Source organism: Lampetra fluviatilis, chromosome 20 (assembly GCF_964198595.1).
Source record: "Lampetra fluviatilis chromosome 20, kcLamFluv1.1, whole genome shotgun sequence".
Taxonomy (NCBI): domain Eukaryota; kingdom Metazoa; phylum Chordata; class Hyperoartia; order Petromyzontiformes; family Petromyzontidae; genus Lampetra; species Lampetra fluviatilis.
The window spans coordinates 6,226,449-6,249,755 of NC_136294.1; the positions used below are offsets into that span (position 1 = coordinate 6,226,449).

General features: G+C 42.0%; 2 protein-coding genes across 5 annotated transcripts in view; one reads left to right on the top strand and one right to left on the bottom strand.

The window, feature by feature from the left end:
• Positions 1-12,954: 12,954 nt before the first annotated feature.
• Positions 12,955-18,407, top strand: NOCT (nocturnin). Its single transcript, XM_078865494.1, has 5 exons — positions 12,955-14,764; positions 15,441-15,562; positions 16,002-16,217; positions 16,637-16,890; positions 17,296-18,407. The coding sequence occupies exons 1-5, from the start codon at positions 14,494-14,496 to the stop codon at positions 17,540-17,542; spliced, it is 1,110 nt and encodes a 369-aa protein (XP_078721620.1). The 5' UTR covers positions 12,955-14,493; the 3' UTR covers positions 17,543-18,407.
• Positions 18,408-21,746: 3,339 nt separating this feature from the next.
• Positions 21,747-23,307, bottom strand: part of LOC144937905 (ras-specific guanine nucleotide-releasing factor RalGPS2-like) — a 193,056-nt gene continuing 191,495 nt past the window's right edge. For 2 of the 4 annotated variants that reach the window (XM_078865497.1, XM_078865498.1), the window contains exons 20-21: positions 23,024-23,115; positions 21,748-22,887 (exon numbers count right to left, since the gene is read on the bottom strand). In XM_078865497.1, the coding sequence (XP_078721623.1) occupies positions 22,858-22,887; positions 23,024-23,115 (122 nt within the window). In that variant the 3' untranslated portion in view covers positions 21,748-22,857. Of the gene's footprint in view, positions 22,888-23,023; positions 23,116-23,307 lie in introns of all 4 variants that reach the window. The other 2 variants (XM_078865500.1, XM_078865499.1) reach the window with 2 other exon arrangements.

The window sequence follows — 23,307 nt, forward strand, 5'->3', positions numbered from 1 at the left end:
ACAGTCAACACCCTACCTGGTTGATTACGTTCTTCCAAAGATTGCTAAATTTGAGAGAGAGACAAAACACAGACACGGATACACATAGACATACACACAATCAGATAGAGACACACACAGAGAGACACACAGAGAAAGAGACACAACATAGACAAACAGAGAGACAAAGCTTCGAATCTAGTTTAAAGACTATAATTGTTCTAGACTTGAAGCTTTCGTGACTGCAATTGTTTTCACTTCTATTTTGTTGCTAACACACATTTTCGCTTGTCACTCCAAGCTGTTACTACTACCTGCTAAGTCAAACTTAAAAAAAGAAAAATCCCTGAGGCAACAAAGCAGGTACACGCCCACATATTTCTCAGCCTAGCCACACACACACACAAAGACCCCCCAAACAATCAAAATATACATCTGCCTGCCATTGTAACAGGTGGCCGCTCATCAGCATGCCTCCCTCTGCCGAGGCATCCCAAGACGGGCTGCTCATTGTGGTGGCGGTGGTGTTCCCGGTGTCGTGCGTGACAGTGGCTGCCATGTGCCTCTACTGCGACCTCAGGAGATGGTTTACATCGTCCGACGACCGGGCAAATCTTGACCGAACGAGCAGCCCGGACCAAAAGTGCAGCAGCAGCAGCGGCGGCAGCATCAGAGTCATCCAGCCGGACCTTAAGCTCAGTCGCAGCAGCAGCGCCGTGTACCTGAACAGACCCAGCAGAGAGGACTTTGAAAGGCGCTTCAGCATGCCTGCTGGAGACTCCTTGGCCCGGGTTAATGTGATGCAAACCAATACATCTCTGCTCCAGAGCCAGATGTGCTACTCATCTACTGACGGTAAGATAGCGGGGGGTGGAGGGGGGGATTGTTATTTGCATATTTCATACATGCAAATATTTGCAGAATGTTGATGTTGAATGGCCTTCATTGAAAGTGATGTTTCGGGAGTGTTTCGTGATGTCCCCCCCCCCTCCCGATGCTGTACTGAGTTACTTTATTAATTGACTATGACAGATGCACACGGTGGGGGAGGAGGGGGGAGGGTAGCAGTGGCGCAGTTGTCCAGCACTGTGCTGACACTTGTAACCAGAGTTCGATTCCTGGACACGACTAACATCAGTGGCGAGTGATCTGAAATGGTCCTGGGTGATTACCACGTTTCCATTCTTCGTGCAACCTGCACCGACCAGCGTGGTGAAGCATGGTCAAAACAAATCCAATGGCCATCATGACAAGGGAAGCCCTTCATCCAGCAGTGGAATGACAAAGTATGTCAATGTGGCTTTCAAAACGTGCATTATCACAGGTGCACGCACACTTGCAAGAGCAATGCATTTTTGAGAGCAAGGGTCTGAAAAATATTAAACCACCTCGAATTTGAGTGTTGAACCTCTGTTAAGCAAGCCTATGGATCGTGCTAAATACCTCTTTGTATTTGGTACTTGCACAAAATAGGAGCTGCCGTGGAGTTACAGTGAGCAGACTGTGGACTTACAATCCAGAGGGCGCCGGTTCCAATTCATCTCGAGCGCGGCAGTTGAAGCGATGGTCCAAGCGTCTTCACCCCCCCCCCCTCCCCCAATGCAGTATCAATGGGTACAACACATGTTGTATGTGGTGCAGCGAATTGTGGGTATAACATACCTCTTCCAACACGCCAGGTCGACATGGAAGAGGAGATCAATTGCCATCTTTAGAGTTTGCTGCAGTGGAAGCCCTTCTGCCGGACTTGGCATGAGCAAGCAAATTGCAGGACCTCGCCTTCATTATTTTGCCATACTGAAATATGTATTTCATTTTGGTGGTGCTAAATTTGAACAGCAATGTACTGTAATATTCCATTCCCTTCATGTTGCTCGTACTGCAGTTGTTTTGTGATATATGGGTTAAATGGTCAACTGCTAATGGATTTTAGAAATGTGTAGAATACGACGGCAAATGCAGGACACACTTATACTGGTAGGAACCTCCTGGTTATACCAGCCCACAGGGGATTATTGTGTCCGTCCGTCCGTCGTGCATCCAAAAATGGGAGGGGTGGGGCTGGGTGGAGAGGGGAGGGTGGGGAGCTGGGTGGGGAGGGTGGGGAGGGGCTGGGTGGGGAGGGTGGGGAGGGGCTAGGTGGGGAGGGTGGGGCTGGGTGGGGGGTGGGAGGGGTTGGGCTGGGTGGGGAGGGGCTGGTCACCCCGTGGTGCCCTTATAAAACTCAACGTTTAACCTACTCACGCCGGCTTGTGCCCGCCCTCACAGTCGGCCATATTTGCGGAATACACCACGCCGCCGTTGACCCTGGCCATTGACCGAGCAACCCAACGTTCCTACCAGCTCCCTCCGCAGGAATGTGTTTTGAAATGCAAAAATGACAAGCACAGACACAATATGAAGTGTAAAACTGGATGTGTGACATTCCAGAAAAAAAGGTCAGGTGCCGTTTTGGGCAATGCGAGTGCTCAATCCCTGTACAACCCCAAGGGTGTGTCCCTCCTTGTCAAACATCCCCAAAGCAGAAGTGCAACAGCAGCTGTGACAAAAATTACTGCGTATAAATACCAGTCTCTCACGTTCATTACGACCTTCAGGGCACGACAGGATATCTTTTGATGTTATAATTACGATGTGCTGCACCATTTAAAGCACCATGCTGACCAAGGCAGATTCCGCCCTGAGTTTAAAAACACGTGCAAGATGGTAATGTTCTTCTTCCAAAGTAAATTGTCAAGATTCAGCTCCCCCTTTGCCCTTGCTATGGTTCAAGGTTGTTGCTATGGTTGGTCACAACCCATCACTACATACAGGTGTTTTTTTAACTCAAATTCTTCCCGTGGAGTGAAATCTGGATTCAAAATATTCACATGGGATTTTCCAGGTGAACTTTTTTTTATATAAAAAAGGCACAACATAATTGACAACGAGCATTGCCACTCGAGCTGAAACTATTAGCTGATGAAATAATTTGGTAATATTGATTTACTGTTTTGTTTATTAAAGTTGATGTGACTCGAAAAATTATTGCATAATTTCTGCACATGGGGATAAAAACATACATTTTATGTGCCAAAAGTTTAGGTTTGAAGGGAATTATGACATCATCATCTTCATCGTTATCACATTGGGCTTGCTCTGTGGTGAGTTTCGAGGGCGGACAATCATTTTAGAATGGCTACTGATTAATCGACGTATAAATCAGTTATGATTTTGAACAATCAGTTCAAATCTGATCAATTTATGAGATAAGTTTCAGAAATATTTTTTCAGCACTGATCAGCACGTTGCGTGACGTGACACCATTGCAAATGTGCACAAAGTTCACATCCTTGCCACGTGCATCCACCCAGGTGCCTCAGCGGTAGAGTGGCTCGCACTCAAAAGGTTGCGAGTTCAAATCCTGATTGGGAGTTGACTCGGCCCATCATCTCTCTGGGGTTGATTAAAATAAGTACCACCTTGTGGTAGTCCATAATGGTTGCCCAATGGAGAGACTTAGTCCCACCATAGCAATGTGGAATTTCCACCACTGGGCTCAAGGCTGTAAACAGGAAATGAGCACCGTCTCAATGCTCAATCGCATTGAATATGTAATTTTAAGAAACATTTCGACGAATTAAAAGTTTTACTTCGAGTAAATACAATACATTTTGTTTCCCATTCCAGTGGAAATAATTTGGTCATTCCCGAAATGCTTTGTTGCGTTTGTGCCATTGATCGTGATCGTCTCAACAGGTTCTCAGTATGGATCTACCAACCTGTTAATCAACTCGCGCCGCCCATCTATAAACAGCCCACTGGACCCAAGCCAATTCAACGTAGACATTTACAAACAAGCTCAAGTACGTGCACATACAATAACAATGTGTTCAGTTTACTTATTGGGCATGTCTGCTCAATTATGTATATATTTTTTTTAACAAATACCTTGATTGGCCTTTTATTTGTGAGTTTGATGCTGAGCCACGGTTGGCATCAGGGGCAAATGATATCCCAACCAGTTATTGCCCCTCCACTCCTCCGCTTCTCAAACCTGCACTGATCAGTGTGGTGAAGTATAGTCAAATAACCTTTACTACCGACATAGCATGGGGCGGCATCCATCCAGCAGTGGATTGACTAAGGGCTGTGCTGTTTATTTTTAGTTATTTTATTACAATCTTGATTTTCAAACTAAAATATAAAGACATCTTTACATAATTATAGGAATGTTTTAAATTCTCCACATTGCCAGAGTATTAAATAACCACTTTCAAATGTAGAACTGTACAACTCTGTATCGTATACATTATTGCATATTCAAATAATCAGCCATGTTGAATATTTCGCATATATGTTGCTGACTTTATTGGGGTAATACATTACATAAAATATAAAGTCTATACAGTATACAAGAGCTATTTAAAAAAAAGCTTGCTTGGAACAGCATTTGCTCATTTGCACGTCTTACGTTTCGGCCTTCACAATCAGCCCCTGGAAAATGTTGAGGAATCTTGTCCGCTGGGCTCCATCAACTTCTGCCTTTTATATGAGGAGGAGCTGAACATCCTGACCGTTCAGATCATCCAAGTGCGGGATCTGCCAGCCAAAGAATTCGGGAAGCCAGCCTCCTTCATCTGCACCGTGTCGCTGCTGCCAGACGTTTCGTCGCTGCAGAGCCAAGTCCATCACAACACCCCGAATCCCATTTTCATGGAGAGCTTCCTCTTCTCGGTGCCCCTGCTGGAGCTGCACCGGAGGACCGTGCTCGTCAAGCTGTTCGAAGTCGACAGATTCTCCAAGAAAAATATCGTCGGCAAAATCGAGCAGCCCTTGCGAGACCTCCTGCTGGACATGAAGGCTCCCCAGCACTTCCTCAAGAAGATAAAGCCGTGCCGGAACGAGGTATGCTCAAGCTGAGAAGTCCGGTGTGATCGCTTAAGCTGAGCGCTCACTTTTATTTTCATTTCGTACACTCAGTTTTTATACTGTGGTACACGTTATTCATACGGTGCACAGATTTTTTTTATTGAAAAAAATAAACACTTAGACGCATTATGGAAGAGAGTTGTGGTGTTTTTCGCAGGTTAAATAATTAAAGTGACTGCCAAGGAAGCAAACAAGTCTCAGCTGAATGAACCTTGAACCGTAAATATAGCTGAGCAATGGCAGCAAGGTTGCGACATCCTCTGAGCCCGCGATGTCTTACAGACACTCCATATGGATTTCTGTAGATGTCGTGTACAGGGTTTCGTTTATTGCCATTCAACTTGAGCAAAAGGTTACACACCTTTATGGGGACACAATGGAACGCTAATCAGCCATTTCCTTTTAGGGAAGGCTCTAGTTCATGTTGTTTGGGTGTGGTTGGTCACATCAGATAAATATTTTGGTGGATACGCCCAAAGGCTGACAACACTTTTATTATTTTAACACATTGAAACATGTTTTGTTTCTAACATGGTAATGTTCACACAAAAGGAAAACTAAAGTCTCAACCTGACTTGAACACATTTATTCGTCACCTTTTGACTGCCACCGCTGTATAAAGTTCTACATTCCAGTGCAAATTCACGGATTAAATCGACCTTCTGTGTTCTAAATGTTGGCGAACATGTTGAACATGACTCCACGGCCGGCTGGTTTTACCCTGAAATGTTTTGAAATACAGTCATTCAAATGTACAATACCCCAGGGCCGTGTTAGCTTCTACATTGTCATCTATTTGACCAGTCGGCACATTCGACTTACCATTGTAGGCAAAAGGTCATCAGTGCAGTTTATCAGAATGTGTGAACCACATTTCCTAGAGCTGGCCTTTGTGGACAATTCACAAGCTGGTAGTCTGTCAATGCAAAGCTCCATATACAACACAATATGATAATGAATTTAACATTTGTGTTTTGCATTGTAATGTATCTTTAAGGAACATGGTGAGTTGTCAATATCGCTGGGTTACCTTCCAAAGGCTGAAAAGCTTACGATCACGGTGTTACAAGCACGGAACATCAACGCAATTCAAAATGGATCCCAAGGTAGGTTTTCAGTTTTGAGAGTGGCATACACATGGCCATCATCTTTATCAATCAAATGCCAAGTGCTCTTTTTCAATTATATAGCGAATAGTTATTCCCTCTGGCTCAGCCGTTAGGAAGATCCCTTCTGAAATACTGTACTGTAATTGATTAGTTGACTAATTGACGAAGAATTACAATTGGAATACTTTTTGAGGTTAACTCCATGGGTCCTATTACAAACGATGGCCGCTCTTACATTCTGCCACCCAAAGGCAGCAAACCCCCTGTAAGCCAAACCTAGCGTGGTTATGCCAATAATTTCAACAAGCATCACCCATGAACTCTCATCTATTGTCTCACTTACGAACAGAGGTGAGACTATTTTCCAACGATTTAAGTGTTGTCCGATTTGCCAAGCAAACAAATACTCAGTAGAGTGCAGTACTTGATTACATAAATGGGATATCCCAGCTCTATTACACAGTGCTATAGTGTACCGGATGGTTTTGCGTTTGGTAATTCCACAAATCAGTCTAAGACTGACATAATTGCTGATCATTGCAGAGAGCTGAGGCCTGTTTTAACCTGCCTAGTTACTATGGGCCATGTGGCAAACACATTAACAACAAGAATGGTCTTAAGTTATAATTTGAAGTTATTGTATTTGTGTTTTTTTTCTCTCTCAGGACTATTTGTAAAGCTGACCGTTTCTGTGGAAAATGAAAAATATATCAAAACCAAAAAAATCATGCAAAAACAAAGAGATGGCGGCATCGAGTTTAATGAATCTGTGGCTTTCAGCTATTCATCTGAACAGCTGGCAAAGACACACCTGTTATTCCAGGTTATCCAGACCAGCAGTGGAAAACAGAAGGTCGAAGTTGGGCGCATCTTGTTTGGCAAGGACAGCTCTGAGAAAATACTGGCTCGGTGGAAGGTCATCATGTCTGGACAGCCTGCCCGGGCCATCTGGTACAAATTAAGCGCACCTGAAGTGGACCCCGGATCTCCATAACTGTCAATTGACAATATCACATCACAAAAATACAGTGACACTTTTCTTTGAGACTCCTGGAGAATGTTTAAAATGAACTGTACATCTCGAACGGTTTACAGGAGTTAAGTACCAATGACTGATGAATGTGGGATGAACTTGTTTGCTTTTTCAGTCAGGTTAATATTTACAAGCTACAAAGGCGGTTGGTTGGGTGACTCGTGGGTGGATTATACTGTGCCTGGGTTTTGGAGCTAACGACCCCTTAAGAGCCTGAGCTCCTGCGTGGACATGTTAAGAGTGAATTTTGTTTGCTCAGCCCACAGAGATTGCCTAAGAATGACAAGATTGATGGCACCAGCTCAATTATATTGCACTGAAGAAAACCCGAATAAAAAGCTGTCGCTCCTGTTCTTGATTTAATTACTGTACATAATATGGTGTATATATTAGAGGGCACTTAATTGACTAAAATTCGAGGGTGTTCACGTTTGGCCCAATGTTTGTGAAAAGCATGTCTGCACTATGGATTGCATTGGGAGCAGATTTTAAAACTGCAAGGGTACATTTCAACAACAAAAACAAATGCCAGTCATTCAGCTGTCGTACAGAAATCACCCAACTGGTCAGAATAAAAGAAGGCAATTTAAAATGCAAAACAGTAATTCTATATTGAAATAATCCAGTGTTTGATATTCAATATAACGTTAAAGTGCAGTATTTTGTTGTTGTTTTCTATACAGTCGTTACTTTAAGTCTTTGCATAGCAAATAGTGTTGCTTTCAGTAATCATGAATAAATACTTTACAGCAAACCATTGATGTCGTTGATTCGCATTTTACCACTCTATTTACGCTTCAAATTGAAGCTTCGCTTGTTTATATTTTTTTTATGTTACGTGGTAAGACGCTGCGGTGAGGTTCTGCAAGAACTGGCCCTGCAGCAACTGCAAGATATATAACAAGATGCAGCATGCAAGATGCAGCCTCAAGGCACACCTCATGAATTGTGCACAGATCAATGTGTTTTGCGTTTCATTTGTGAACAAGTTTGACCATCATCATTAATGTAGAACACGGAGCTGTTGCTGTAGGACTGCAGAATCAAATAGAAAAAAAATATGCCAAACTGATGTTTTAAATGCACTTTGGTCATGTACGGAAATATTGTGGTGTGATTTGTAGTTTACTTTAAATAAAAAAGAATTGGTTAATGGGACATGCCAAACATTATACATCTTCTGTACACAGGCCAGTTTTGTTGGTTTGGCCATGGAAGATTTGATTTGTATCCAGGGGCGGTTTCTTCATTAGGGCGATTGGGCGACGCACCACCAATGTCATTCAACCACAGAGTCACGCTAGCCGTCACTGTGCCTCTGGATATAGTCCAATCAGCGTCATGTCACGTTCTGTGGAGTACCGCCTCTTTTTGGGCGATTTCACTCCGCTGAGAATCGCCCCGAGTGGCCCCATAGACTTACATTCAAAGATGCTTTTTTTCGAACGGGGGGCGCTGCAATGCATTCTCTATGGCTTCCGGGAGGGCTCGCACTAACGTGCTTACGTCATCATACGTAAGCACGTTTCATCCAACAATATTATTTGTCGCCACCTAGTGGAATCTTTAATAAAAGAAACTTGAGTGGATTGTATTAATAGTGAGTATAGAAACAAACAAGATGTATTGTAAGAGTCACTTTAATTTTCATTAATATTAAAGAAGTGAAGTTGCCTTTACATGCTTAAGCTGTTAATTTATCCTTTGCATGGGTGGACCTTATCCTTATCAATCATCCAGACATTTGCCCCCCCTGAGAGATTTTGCAGGAGCCGCCACTGTTTGTATCCATAACCTTTCTTGAGCATAATGTCCCAGTCATGTATTGTACCTTATGACATGCACATTTTTGTGCCGACTTAACTCATGCCGCCATAGCTTTGACAAAAAAGGACCGCATTGAAATGAAAATTATAAGAATTGTGAAACACCAGATGTATGGCTGAAAAATCCAGGTTTGATTGAAGTGCAGTCGATTTTGGTTACATAGACCACAGCACGCACAAGTATTGCACAAAACACATAAATACCTAACTACATAGACACGAAATATTTACAGATTTTACGTACATATGTACACGTACAACACTTTGTCAATCCACTACTGGGGGAGGTTATCCTGGTGCCACGTGGGTGTTTTGGGTTATTCGACCGAAGTTCACCACAATGGTCATCGGTGAAGGTGGGGAGCATTGATGTTGGGGCATAGAAAGTAGAGCACAGTACAACAAATTGAACAAAGTAGTTGTGCCGCACTGACCTCTAAAACACACACCATAGCCCCACAGCAGCCAAAAACAACCGAACGTGCATGGTGGTCACCCATCCAAGCACTATTCAGGCTCAAACCTGTTAATCTCTGGAGATTATTTTGTAATAAAAATGTTTCACATGGCAGTTACAGTTATATAGATTTTAGAGATGCTTGTCTACACGGGTCGGCGAATTTACCTTGAGCCAAAATAATTGCACAGGGTTCTCATCCAAACCATGGAATTAAAGACCACGCCTTATACATTTAGCAATATCGAGAGTGAATAATTAATGGAAACACAGACACAAATCTACTAGCATGAGAATGACTGTAATTCTTGCCCTGTTTCTGTGGTTTGGGACAGTAATTTTATTTTGAAGGGAAAAAAATGAATGAAATACCATGCTTAAAACATTTTATTCCTATAATGGAAGGAAATACAAACACACGGAGCACTTAGAGTCTTAGATACTAAAAGGTGCAAACATATTTTTGTTTGTTTTCAGAGAGGGGTCGTTGAGGAAATGGCATCATTTTAATGAGAGCAGGCAGGTGTTTCCTGCAATAAAATTGGGCCTCTGTGTGTCTGTCACACGCACATACCTTAAATGTGCGCTAATCACAGAAACAGCCTTGAACCATATGTTCTGAACTTAAAGTGTCATCAGTACGGTGTGTCTGCAAATCTGAGCAACAAAAACATTTCCGTCACTACATCCTGTTTACGTGATGGAAATTAACCGATTTGTTTGAACGATATGGATACAATCTTAATGTAAAAATTCGATTGATTGGACTTATTTCTCAAAATGTTGCAAGTTATAACCCACTAGACCCATGGTTCTTAAACTGGGGTGCACGCACCCACTGGGGGTACGATGTGCCCTTTCTGGGGGTACGAGACATGGCCAGATTTTTTTAGAAATAATCGAAAACGCTAATTCTGCACTGGCACGTTAGTACAACTACTTTGTTTAATCAAACCCTATGTATTCATTAACATTACACTTTTTTTACGATTGAGAACCAAAGGGATGCAGGCTGCAGTAAAAGTGAAGAACCACTGAACTAGAGAGATTGATGGTTCCATTTGAGTAATCCCCCCACCCCCATTTTTATCGTAAATGTGCTATTGGCGTTACATCATGAGATGCAGTCTAATTCCGATCGCTTACAGAGCAGTGTCACCCCTTCGTACCTGAGAACGGCCCGTGGAAGTGGATATTACACAGATACCTACAAGATCCCTGAACTTGACCTCTGGTCCACAAACAATACATTTTCCCAATTGCGTGACATTCATATCGATGTTGTAATTTTCAGAGCTATAATTTAGCCATATTAAGTGCAGAACCACATTTAAATATGATTGTTTTTTATGCAGTCATTGGTGACTGGTCTGAGACCATCAGCTTAATATACTTGAGAACTCAGTTCAATCACAGGCAGCTGCTTGGATTTGAAGCCAGGATCTCAGTTGTCAGTGTTCAGCACTTTGGGCAGAGCCACCCAGCCACCTCCTGAGTTGAGTAGTTTATGGGTCGAGTATATATATATTTTGGTTTATTACATCTACCAATAACATATAGTGCTGCCCTTCTGAACTCCTGGTCATTGTATTCTGTATTCAACAGGTTTTTGATGGAACAGTGTCACACATTTGATCGCACGTGACTGTCAGTGGCATTCCCAGATTATTAGAATTGATTATCATTGAAAGCCTCATTGCTATTTTGTTTATTCTACATTTTTTAAAGTGCTGCGCATTGCAAAGAGGCCACCTGCTTTTTCGCAATGCAGATAGAAAAGGAAGTTGCAATGCATAAAAAGTAGACAAATTTGGTTTTGCATCAGCACAGACTCGCTGTGCTGACGCGATCTGTTGAGTAGTACAGGATTGTTTGCATGATTTACTCTCCACAACGCAAAACAATACTTTGAGATAGACCCAAATGGCAGATATGCTCCAAATGGGTCTTGAAAATATCATAACCTCACAATCTGCGAAATTCACACGATGTAATTGCTCCTCTAATCGGTGGCACACCGCGTTGGAGAGATTGTTTTTCGCGGATTACTGGAACCTCCGCAGGGGTCGGCGGATTTACAAAGGCCTCGACCAATATCAACACGGATTCAGGAATTGTAGTTCTGCTGTACACAGTGCTCATTGGCAGAGTCAAGCAGCTGAGAAGGAAGATGCCAACGGTAAGAGCTAGGGACAGCTTATGTTCAAGTCTTTTTTACAGGTAGGAACAACAGGTTCCACACTGCCCACCAGGGATTATTTGTCTGTCTGTCGTGCATATTTGTCTATCGTGCACAAATGCGCTGTCCAACCAAGTTCCTACCTGCCCACTCCGAAGGAACGTGTTTTTCAGTGTCCATATTTTCCTGGTCAGTGTCACAGAGGTGCTAACAAGTACCACTGAAGGCAAATTTCTGTTTCCACTTCGTTTTATCAAACTCCTCTTCCAAAGGCACTGCCATCCTAGCCGCTCTCGTTTGGACTTTTCATTCACCAATTTTAATTCTGCCCCAGGCATTGACACGTTCTTCTTTGACTTCCAGTTGTGATCATCCGACAATGATTTTCTCGTTAATTTAGCCAGCTTGTTTTACACGACTTTAACTTTAGCCCAACTTTACAGGTGCTTGCGTTCAATCTCCGTAGCCATTCCCCCTGCATACTCATTGCTACGTCGGTCGTTATACCTGTCGACCCATACGGTTTATACCCCGTATTCTTGTACAGGGAAATTGAGTTTTCATGTCCATACGGCGTACAGATGTTTCAATACGGGCACAAACAAAAGCATTTTGTCTATTTGTTTCCCTTGTGATGGGACTTTGTAGGATGAACGTTGAGATTTATAAGAGCACGGGGTGACCAATAAGGTCTGAATTGTTTTGTAATAAGGTAAGGTACTTGATAAAGGCGTTGACAGGTATGTAGTGGTGAGTGTACTAGTGTTGAGTGTACTAGTGGTGAGTGTCTCTCCCTTGTGATGGGACTTTGTAGGATGAACGTTGAGATTTATAAAGGCACGGGGTGACCGATAAGGTCTGAATGTGTCCATAATAAGGTAGGGCACTGATAAGGGGTTGACAGATTTGTGTCGTCAGCGCAACTGAGATGACTTCCACTTTTTCCATCCATATGTCATGGGGGGGGGGGGGTCATTTGACCATACTTCACCACGCTGGTCAGTTAGGTTTAGACTGAAAACTAATTTCTTTATAATTGCGTTTTGTGTTTATTTTGTTGACCCCCCCCACCCACCTCCGATTAGCACGGTTGGATTAGGGTTCAACATACAGGATGAAAGTGGGGAGCATAGAAGTACTGCACAACAGTGGGTTTTCGTGCAGGTCACTGCTCTCTGTTGCTCACAATCAGTTGTTCCTGGGTGACTCACCCCCAAAATTCAAAATTTAGGTAAGTTAATCTTATATGACATTAAATAGAATAATGGCAAAATAACCATTGTTAACACTGTGCTATGAAGAAGGGCAATTGCCCGAAACGTGGAGTCGTTATATATATCGTTTTAAGGCCATTGTTTGTTGACAAATGCGTTGAGTTGCTGTAATTATTATTGATAAACACAGAGCCGGAACGATTTCTCGGCTCAAGCCCGGAACCTCAAATCAGAGCCGCGCGGTTCGCGCCGAGCCCAGTGCAGCGCACGCGGCGTCCGGGTCGCGTTCCCGTCACGCAAAATAAAACACAAAATAACCTTCGGCGTTGCAGGGACAAGCTAACTCGCGATTAGTCTTAGATAATTATCGGAACAACAACATTAATAGTACGAATACAACAATACGGTCATTCCCGTGACCATGACGGTACGGGCGGGCACAGCCTCAAGCTCGTAGATCTGTTGTTATACATTGAATCTCATTAGACTGTGGTCGAGTGAGTGTGTTGAGTGTTGTGGTGATTAGTCAATTGCACGGCTAAAATAGAGTTTCCCGTGACGCTACGGAGTGTATCTTAAGTGTGTTAGGTACAATACCTGTGATTTAAGTTGCCACTGTTGAGTCGACCATCGTCTCGTGCTATTTAGAGAATTGTATGCGTCGTTGACACGGCGGTGAGGCGTTTGACCACAGGCACGGACGGCCCTTTTGAATGGATATCACGCTGTAGTTTAACAGTGGTGAATGTAGTTGGGTTATCGTGGTTTGATTTGTTTTAATCGACCTCGTAAATATACGACTAGTCCTCAGACGACTATATGTGTGCGAGTTGGATTGTTAGATTTTTCTGCAGTTTTTTTGTGTTGGCATTACGATACGCAATACAAAAGGATTTGTTCCCTCTTGTTGACATTTGGGTATTGTCAATCAGTTACATTGCGTGCGATTTAACTAGATTAGATACAATTACCTGTAGTCGAGCAATTGATCTCATAAATTCATGTGTAGCCTTGATTGTGTTGTATTAATTACACGGGATTTGCGGGGTTTTTTTCGACGAGTCTTAAAGAGTACAATTGATTTAATTTCATGACATTAATCTTAGATTATCTATGAAGTACGTGATACGTTTATTAAACTACATCCAAGTTATTGGTTTCAATTAGATTCTATGGTACATATAATTAATATAACTAAATTACTTGATACATGCCAAGTCTGGTGATTAGAATGTACAATATCTTTTACATTAGCAACGATATATGGTTATGATTCTGTAACGTTGGAGATAAATATATAAACGCCGATTAATGTATGTATTTTTGTTAAGTGGTAAAATACATTTGAGGTTATATCTATAATAATTACTTGGTTACGTGATCAACTATGAGACATGATTAGATCAAATCTGTGCTAAAATAACTCAAAAGTACATTTCCTCGAGTGAGCTCTCAAACACCTTTGAGCCGATTTGGACCGAGGTTTGTGTGCATTTAATATTTTTTCTAATTAAAAACAATGTCTTCCCAATGCACATCCGCTTTCATTTATGTTTATGGGCCCTCATCTGGATTAAGAACATAAAGTCCTCGACGTAATACACAATTTGCTGTTTTAACCTACACGATTTAATTAAATTGTGTAGCACGTGCTGCATAAGCATATACGTTTAGATATATACTGTAGTTTTACCGATATAGTTTTGTACTCAATTTATTTTCAGAAATTATTCTTATAGATCACCCAGTTAAACATTGGGTTGCATTTGTTCGTAAGCTTGGTGAATGGGGTCAGTTGTGAGCCGGGCTTATGAGGCCCTGGTGGGATACATCTTGGGTGCTCGGCGAAATGTACTTGCGGTGGAGTGGTCAGATCATGCCTCTTCCGAGGCAGTGAACCCCGTGGATGGCACAGACGCAGAGCACAGACTCCTTGACCCCGCAAAGGTTTCCTCGCGCCTTCGACTGGGCCGTGAATTTGTGCCAGTCGAAGGGCAAAATCCATCTCCTCCCACGCCCTCTTTCCGCATCATGCAGTGGAACGTCCTCGCCCAAGGTGGGTCACTTGGCAATACTGTCCTGTATGTAGTCACAGTGGTGCCATATGCCACCCCAACACAGGTGTAAAGCCAGCATTAACTTGAGCCATATGGAAATAACGTGAAATGTGCATTGGTAACATTGTCAGTTGATATAAGCTATCAATTTGTTTCTTAACATTACATTTTTTCAACGAGTCCCATAATCTTCTTGGTTCTTTCGGTAAAGTCACGTAGAAGGGAAATAATAAAATAATGAAAATAAACAAAAATAATTCTCACGACGTTGCGGCCACAACGCAAGCAACCGTCCTCAGGTGAAGAATTCAGTGCGCCGTGCAATCGTCCATTGCGTTGTGGCCGAAACGTCGTGATAATTATTTTTCTAGTTTTATTTTTATTTTATTATTTCCCTTCTACGTGACTTTACCGAAAGAACCAAGAAGATGGATCCCTGCAGTCACGAAAGCTTTAAATCGAAAGAGTCCCATAATGTTTGTAAATAATACAAGTGGAATTTTTTTTTATGTATGTGCATACTGTTCATTAGACCCATAAAATAATGGCAACCTTAGTGAATTTGCTAAACAGTACCATGTTGCTATCACTGCAACATCCAGTTGCATCTTGTGCTTTCATTGCCTTAGAATGGATTCCAAAATATTCTCATGTTTCTTTCGGCTCATGTATCAGCCCTTGGGGAGGGCAAAGACAACTTTGTGTGCTGTCAACCTGCTGACCTGACATGGGCCGCCCGGTGGCCACTTATCCTGGATGAAATCGTATCTTATCAGCCCGACCTTATCTGCTTGCAGGTGGGTGCGTCTGCAGGTCACCAGTTGCTTTCATTAAAAGTCAATTTCCATGTAGGGCTTTCTTTTCTTTTATAGCACTTTGTTTGATGTTTCTTTCAACTTAAAGGTTACAGCATGCTGTATCTCAAGTATACATGTTGAAAAACAGCACTTTTTTTTGCTATATACCAGAAATGTGATTAAGATCTGTTTTTATGTCATTTCCAGAAGTGGGCCTTGCTTTACGTGCAAAAAATGTAATAGTAAAAGGTTGCAAAAGCGTTTAATTGTTGCACGTCACACGTCCTGCATGTAAAACACAGTGAATGCAGTTTAAAGGTTGTGTTTGAACACGAGTGTGACCCGGCTTAGCAGCGTAACGGTATACAGATATGCTCAGCATTCATTGTCCTCGGCCATCTGGCTGTGTCATGCTTCCGTGTGCTCTCTTTGCCTGCAGGAAGTGGACCGGTATCACGATGCTTTCAGCCCTGCGCTGAATCAGCTTGGGTACGGAGGTGCGTTTGTGCCCAAGCGCCATTCTCCATGCCTGGACGTCCAGCCCAACTATGGCCCCGATGGCTGTGCAATTTTCTATCGCAAGGAGCGATTTGAGCTCCTGACTGGATACGCAATCGGTCTGCGTGCTGAGCCCATCCCCTACCCAACCCACCAGGTAGTGAGAGCTCGGAATTATCACAGCATAACCTTTCCATAAGCCATTTTTAAAATTGACAATACCACAAGAAACATTTAGCTGTTTTAAGAATGTTCTTGACGTTGACTTTCTACGAGCCTCGAGCATTTTTGAGAAGCCAAGTATATAATAGGTTGTGTATAGACAATTACACGGCTGTGGTTCGTATGCCAAATTGATGTTGAATATATACAACATTGTTCGTGCATTATTTCTCACTTTGAAAATTCACCTATATCCGAATTTCCTCAACTTAATTGTATTGGTTGCAAATTTGGGCAGTGCGCCGTGCAATCGTCCATTCAGATAAAAACAGCGAATAGTTTACTGATCATACGCTTACACAGTATGGTCCTTGCTGTGTCGCTGTTGAATTTTTTTGTCAAACATCCCTACAGGTTTTGTTGGTGTTGAAGCTCTGTTACGTTGACACGGGACATAGCCTGACAGTGGCGTGTACCCACCTGAAGGCACGGCAGGGCTGGGAGCGTCTGCGTGCCGCGCAGGCAAAACACTTGCTCAGCTGCTTGGACAGCGACCGAGAAGCTCGTGAAGGTCCCCTCATCGTGTGTGGGGATTTGAATGCCAAACCTGCAGAAACTGTTCATCAGCTATTTGCTGCTTCAGCCCTGGGCCTCGGCAGTGCTTACAGGTGAAGCAGTCCTGTGCAATTGTGGCAGCGCTTTGCTTTGCATATTTCATCACCCTTTTACGAAAAGCCTTTTGTCATTTCCGTTCAAATGTTTATTTACCACGTAATCATATTGCCATTGTTATTCATCTCTTTTGGGCAAAGGAATAATACAGGTAAATTGACAGTCCATTGCATTAGCTTTTCATACATCGTAAAAAAAAATCATGCCCTTACAAAACAGTTGTTGACACTACTCTTATACAATGTATGGTTTTATATAGATCGATCTTATGCTCAAAGTTTAAACCATATCTCCTTCAGAAATACACTGGCCCATTTAGAAGTATATGGGTCATGTATTCTGAAATACATGCGTGCTTGTAGCCTCAATGCTATTTTTGTTTTGTTTGTTTTCAACGGCAGGAAGTTGAGCGAGGACGGACAGACGGAACCACCCTTCACTACATGGACGGTACGTGCCGGTGGGGAGACTCAAGCCACCTTGGATTATATATGGTACTCCCAGAATGCTCTGCGTGTGGAGCAGCTGCTGAATCTTCCATCTGAGCGGGACATTGGCTCTGGGCGGCTGCCTTCGTCCACGTACCCGTCCGACCACCTCTCCTTGGTGTGCGACTTCAGCTTCGTCGGAGATACGCGAGCTACGTGACTTCCTCCCATCATGGGCCATAGACGGACTGGTTGTACCATGCTTTGACAAGGGAACTATTTCCTGAAGGGGTCTATTGCTTGTGCCTGTTCATTTTTTGGCCATGCTGAGGATTTGCCATTGATGTCAAAAAGGAAGTTGTTGAATGACAAAATCCCAGGTTTTTTTTGGGGTCGTTGCATACAAAATAGACCATGGAATAATATGCAATAGGTCACCAATTTCATGAAGGAAATAATGGTACTCATATTGACTTGTTTTCAGAAGATCAGGTGTTTGGGTCTGTGCTTAACTGCATTGCAACTGCTAATACAATGGGCTGGTAGATTACTTGATGGGATTTATTTACTTTCAGATGCCAGGTACTAGACTTCATAGTGACAATGACGTAATTAATTAATTGAATTGCATAATAACTTTTCATGAAACTGCTGTATGGCTATTTCGCTAGACCATCAACATTAATCAATAACCTTGCCTTTAAAGGGAAACATGTATTCAGTGAAACTTCAGGCAATGCCCCTTCACAGCAATGTGATTGATTAATGTGTTGTGTTTATTATTTGTGCTTGTGCACCACAATGCAGTGTCACAGTTTATATTTTGCGTTACCTTTTCACAACCAATCAAAATATTTAAAAGCAGTTCTGGAGCTACACTTTGCCCTCGTGTGCTTCTATTAACACGAAATAACTTGATTTTATAAGAGTATAGTACTTGAACAATAGAAATGTCATTTTTGTCAAATGCTGCTGCCATTTTATTGAAAATAATGCTTCATCTCAATGCAAAGATATTTTTTTTTTCTGAATGAAATGCTGCTGTTGCACTGTCAATGTGTGGACATTAAATTAAAATTGTTTGCCTTGGTTATCTGCATATTTAATTTAGTGTACATATTTGCAACACTGAGGGCAGAATAAAACGTTTGATGTACATAGGCCATTCTGTCAGTCCGCTGCTGAATGAGCGCCTCTCCATGCCATGGAGGTTGTGAGCATTATTCTAGATTTGAAGTTTTCGGTATTTATACAGGTAGGAACAACAGTTCCACACTGCCCACCAGGGATTATTTGTCTGTCGTGCATAGCCCCTCCCAAACATGTACGCTCCCGGATTGGTTGAAGTGCGTCACGTGACCGCGAGCTTTCTGTCGTGCACGAATGCGCTGTCCAACCAAGTTCCTACCTGCCCACTCTGAAGGAACGTGTTTCTAGATTTGAAGTTTTCCTGACTGCAAGAATCCATACTCTTTGGTTCTTTCGGTAAAGTCACTGCAGATTTCTTACCCAGTTCAGCAGTTGTTTCTAACTGTTGTGTCCCACCTGACGACCGGCGCTTGTGTTGCGCCCGAAACGTGAGTTAATTTTTTTCACCTACGTAACTTTACCGAAAGAACCAAAGAGTTGTGAGCATTGTTTAATTCACCGCGCTATTCAGTGCCGGTTCGTGAAGGCAGTGAGCACGAGTACAGTACAGCAATAGAATTTGTAGGCTTTTTCCTTTATTGCCTATCAATTATCCCCCCCTCTGCCTCATGACAATTTGTTTGAGCAAAGTCGCTTATTCAAGCACTATCCAGGTTCCAATCTGCTTGGCTTTTGAGGTCTGAATAGGTGGGGCACATTCCGAGTCATTCGGCCACAATAAAACATCGTCTATAGTTCTACAAAACATTACGTTGACTGATTACTAAAACACATTAAAACTTGTACTTTTATAGGTAAATTGATAAAGGCGTGCACGTTTTAATAACCCTGGTTCATCCATTAACATGTCAGACTGATTGACACTCCCACTTTATTTTTTTTTTAGAACGAATGACTAAAAGCCCTTTGGCATTCGGGGACAAATCAAAAGACCCAGACTCAGCAGTTCAGAGACAAGAATGCACGTTGGAATGAACGCTCGCCGTGACAGACTTGAAGTGTGCCATTTTTCAGCTCCTTCAGCTGTTTTAAGTGAGAAGAAGTAACGTGGAACTCGATACAGATTTAGGCCTTTGCAGTAACATGGTTAAGAAGTTGCGTGGATGACAGCTGCCACCTGCAGTCAGAAATGTAGAAGTGATTGGTTAAAGGTTATTAGTGTATTACTGAAGAGCAATGGATTCAACGTAACTGTCTCGCCCCTTGTCAGTACCGGAGCCCCCCCCACCTGCCAAAGGTAAGCTAATGACCCCACCAGCGTTGCCTAATTATGTGAGCTGCCCCTCGACGAATTCCGCTCTCACACGCACACTAGATAAAGTGAAAAGCTTGAAACAAGATGCAGGCCCACTCATCCAGGACAAAGACGTGCTATAAAAGGCGCCTCCAGGTCTGTTCCATTGACAGAGGCTCATGGGAAGATGTCAAGCAAGACGGGAGTCATGGCAGCACATCTGCCGCAATGACTCGAAGACTTTTCAAGAAACTCCTCAGTGTATTGCAAGGGAAGATGCATCAGCGCAAAGGCTGTACAACCCTCAACTGGTTGACTTTGCTTGTGGTATCTGGACATTCCTACACATCCAGGATTTATTGGACTGTTCTCCGATGCGTGTACCCATCGCCGACTGACTCATTCGATTATTTTCTTGACCTTATACGGCACACTGACACGAGACCCCTCAATACAAGTGTATTTATCATCGCAGCACGGTTGAGTTGGCCAGGGGTTCCAGAGCCCCAGGGGTTCCAGGGCTGGAACCTCTGGGGCTCTGGGTTCGAATCCAGGCAGAAGTCCTATTGAACCGGATCCACAAGCGTTTGAGTTGATGGTCTCGCTCCGGTCACCTAATTGCTGGTCAAATAAAATATGTTCCTGCACTTACAAATTCCAGCTGAGAGATCAAATATTAGTCTTACCGTCAGGACAAACCTCACGTAGCACTGCCCTCTCCTGTGTGTGGATCATAGCTCCCTTGAAATGATCTCCCGTTTATATCCACTTCTGTGACTTCTGAGAGCCGTTCACAATACGATAGCTTTGCACTGATCTGCACGAGATCTTGAAAGGATTCTTCGTCTCGTAACGTGGCACAGGATATCAAAATAGGAATATAATTTGGGGGTAAATTACAAAAAAAAATAAAAGTGATCTGCAAATCTTGACTTAAAGCTTTCGTGACTGCAAGAATTCATATTATTGGGTCTTTCGGTAAAGTCACGTAGATAGGTTCAAAGAAAATTAAAAAAAAACTGCAACGTTTCAATCGCAACACAAGTAATCGTCATCAGGAGGAAAAAATAGCTCTTTTTTTGGACTGTTCTCTTTTTTCTCCTGATGACGATTGCTTGTGTTGCGATCAAAACGTCGTAGTTTTTTTGTTATTTTAGTTTTTTTCTTTGAACCTATCTACGTGAATTTACCAAAAGACCCAAGCATATAGCATCTGCAACGTTTAGACGTTTCTTCTCTGAAAGTACAAGCTTTATGTAATCTTTTTTTGTGGCTGCATGTCAGTGTGACTAAGAGCAGACATCTCATGGGTGGATGTCGATGCGGCTTTGGTGTGTCGATAAAATCGATAACATTGTGTGCAGTGCAACGTGGAATGACTCACCCGTTCAACAGGACTTTGGGTTTACACCATTGATATTAAACTCGAGTTGAACGCCAGCCCATGTGCATTTGAGCATGAAACCATTGTCAGAGGGACCCATGCATGAATTCCCTTTACCACAAAATACTGAGATAATTTTACCCACTTTTTAAGTCCCCAAATACAAATTGCTTGAAACAATTATGGGTTAAAATTAACATAAAATAGCATCCCCCTGCTGGTTGAAACCACAATTGCTCATTTTCCCATTTGAAACATTTAAAGTAGTGGCCATCCCTTCACGGCTGTAGCTAGATGTGGTTTGCAATAGTAAGCTCAAGTGTGAAATAATTATATATTTGTATTACCAATTTATGTGGCCCGTAATGGGTAGGATATTTATTGTAATGAATAATAAAAGCTGAGTTGGAAATGTTTGAATTTTAAACCCATGAAAACAGGAAAATGCAGGCAGGCTAGAAACATACTTAACACACACAGCTGTGCTCAAATAGCAGGGAGGCACGAGTCCCATCATGCATTGCATGCAGGTCATGTGACCATATTGCATGTAAAATTCCCTCAGCCTTGTCTAGACCACCAACTCAAAGGAGCTGAAAGTGGTGATATCATTTAGACCCCCAACTCAAAAGAGTCGAGTGTTAGTTCACGCCAATCATTCAACAAACAGCAACGTGCAGTCTTTAGCATTTATTACAACTAAATTTCCGAAATAATTCAGTCCATTCTTGTTTAACAAGAAGCATTTTAAAATGCTACTGCAAATGAAACGTACATTACTTAAAAATATTTACTAACAAGTGAAGTAAAATCGCATTACTCTAATACACCACCAGTTTTGTCTTGTGTGTATTATGAGTGTGTAGTTTAAAATAACATTCGCTTATTCCCACTTTGCAGTCGTTTAAAAATAAAATGCGAAAATCATTTTGGCATGCAGTATCTTAGTAAAAAAACACTCGTAAAATTGACAAGCTTAACAAATAGTTGATATGTATGGAAAGGTATTCCATCGCTTAAAATTAAGCTTGAACAAGAACCTGTTACACAGAAGCTAACATTAAAACATAACATTAAACGTTACATATATGATGTATATGTAGAGCGAATACAGTACATTATACAATGACGTGTTTCTCTTATTGTAAACATAACATGGAAACGGTAAGTGCTTGGGCACCAACCTACAATACTTTAACACACAACTTCATAGTGCCCATAAATATCATGCTGTAACACTGTTTTAGATATACAAAAAAATACCGTGAACATGGAAAATATCGTCAATTATATTTCCGTTAAAATATACCACGTTAAAACATTTCAATGTAAATGCATATGGGGTCCTTTAAAAAGCACATAAAGTTTGGACAGTCGTACTAAACGGCATGTTGTCATCTTGCATTTGTAACACAGCGCTAGTTATGTAAATCAGTTCATTGGCTGCAGAAACTGCAACTGTGGTCAAGTCTTCAGGCTCATTTTCTAACCATTTCACGAACTTTGAAAGCCATCGAGTCTCTCTTCATTTGAATGCTCGGATCAAGTGATCTTCATTTGCATGGTATAAAAGCCACTCAAATTCATTATCTAGCCAGCGCAGAGGTGAATTCGATGTCAAATGCTTTGCGCCAAGAAAATCAGTTCTCTTTGGATGGAACATGTAAACCCACAGGTTAACATGTGCCAACATTTAAACTTAACATTTTCAAAGCAGAAGTGCCATGTGCCTTGCACATTGTTGAATCTTGTTGCTTGTCCATAACCATTATTCAAAAGTCATCAAGTTGTCTGGTGGCTGAAAAAGAAGAAGCAACATTTGATTAAAAAAAACTCCAATCATGAAATATATATATTTTGTATTAAATTATACATTTTGACTATTTTATTTAAGCCGAAATTAAACTAATGTATATATGTGGAAGGTAACTCACCTGGGCTATGTTGCTTTTACAGGCTTTATCTAAATGTTTGACCCAAAGGCTGGCATTGACGTCTGACACAGCTTGAAACTTGTACACATTGCCTGCAATTATAACAACACACATGCTTAAATTTCTCCACACACACTGCATTTTTCATTTTCCTGCACCCTTTTCATCGGTGAATAACATAAAAAAAAATTACCAAACAATTGCCAATGGCCATAACCATAATTGCTGGACAAACTCACTTCACATGTTTACATATGGTGCAGGAACAATGAAGCTCGTGTATA